At 34.1% G+C, this 1,415-nt stretch overlaps 1 protein-coding gene across 1 annotated transcript in view; it reads right to left on the reverse strand.

The window, feature by feature from the left end:
• The window catches only part of VSTM5 (V-set and transmembrane domain containing 5), a 29,703-nt gene that overhangs the window by 23,781 nt on the left and 4,507 nt on the right, over positions 1–1,415 (reverse strand). Inside the window, exon 2 of the mRNA XM_029957347.1 lies at positions 499–526. Within this exon, the coding sequence (XP_029813207.1) occupies positions 499–526 (28 nt within the window). The remainder of the gene's footprint in view (positions 1–498; positions 527–1,415) is intronic.

A 1,415-nucleotide genomic window follows, 5' to 3' on the forward strand; every position in this document is an offset into this window, starting at 1 on the left:
CTTAAAAATAAATTAAACAAAAAACCATGAAGACTGTAGTAAGACACAAAAAAGGGCTCTACATAATGATAAAGGTATCAATCCAACAAGAGGACGTATCAATTGTAAATATCTATGGACCCAACACAGAGTTCCTAAATACATAAAGTAACGATTTACAGACGTAAAGGAAGAAGCCGACATAATACAATAATAGTAGGGAACTTTAACAGCACATACATTAATGGATAGATTGTGCAGACAGAAAATAATAGCTTTGCACAACACATTAGACCAGATAGATGAACAGATAAGTACAGAACTTTCCATCTCAAAACAACAGACTACATATTATTTCAAGTGCATATGGGACCTCTTCCAGGATAGATCACATGTTTAGGCCACAAAACAAGTCTCAATAAATTAAACAAAATTGAAATCATATCAGGCATCGTTTCCAACCACAACCTTCTGAAACTGAAAATCAATTACAAGAAAAAAACTGGAAAAAACACAAACACATGAGGCTAAACAACATGCTGCTAAACAACTCAATAAGGAAATCAAGGGGAAAAAATGAAAATACATGGAGACAAATAAAAATGTAAATACAACCGTCCAAAAAGTCTCTGGGACACAGCAAAGCAATTCTAAGAGAGAAGTTTATGGCAATAGGTCTACCTCAGTAAACAAAACAAATCTCAAATAAACAACCTAACCTTACCCATAATGGAGTCAGAAAAAGCATAACAAAGCCCAAAGCCAGTGAAAAGAAGGAAATGATAAAGATCACAGCAGAAGTAAATGAAGGAGACAGAAAACAGTCGGAAAAAAAAGTCAATGAAATCAAACGCTGGCTCTTTGAAAAGATAAAATTGATCATCCTTTATAGCCAGGTTCATTAAGAAAATAAAGATAGAAGACTCTAATGAATCAAATCAGAAATGAAGGAGGAGAAATAACAACCACCACCACAGAAATATAAAGAGTTAGAATATTAGGAAAATTTACATGCCAACAAATTAGACAATCTAGAAGGAGTGGATAGATCCCTGGAAGTATACACTCTTCCATGATTGATTCAGGAAGAAATGGAAAATCTGGACCAATCAATTACTAGTAAAAAATTTGAGTCAATAATCAAAAAACTCAACAAACAAAAGTCCAGGACCAGATGGCTACACAGGTGAATTCTGTGTCTCACTTAAAGGAGACTTACTACCTATTCTTTCATTTCAAAAACAGAAGGAAAACTTTGAGATTGATTCCATGGGGCCAGCATTACCCTGATACCCAAACCAGACAAAGACACTATTTAAAAAAAGAGAAAACTACAGGCCAGTATCTCTCATGAACAAAGATGCAAAAATCCTCAGCAAAATATGAGTAAACAGAATTCAACAATACAGTAATAAAGTCATTCACCACGATCAAGT

This window comes from Suricata suricatta, chromosome 11 (assembly GCF_006229205.1).
Source record: "Suricata suricatta isolate VVHF042 chromosome 11, meerkat_22Aug2017_6uvM2_HiC, whole genome shotgun sequence".
NCBI classification, from domain to species: domain Eukaryota; kingdom Metazoa; phylum Chordata; class Mammalia; order Carnivora; family Herpestidae; genus Suricata; species Suricata suricatta.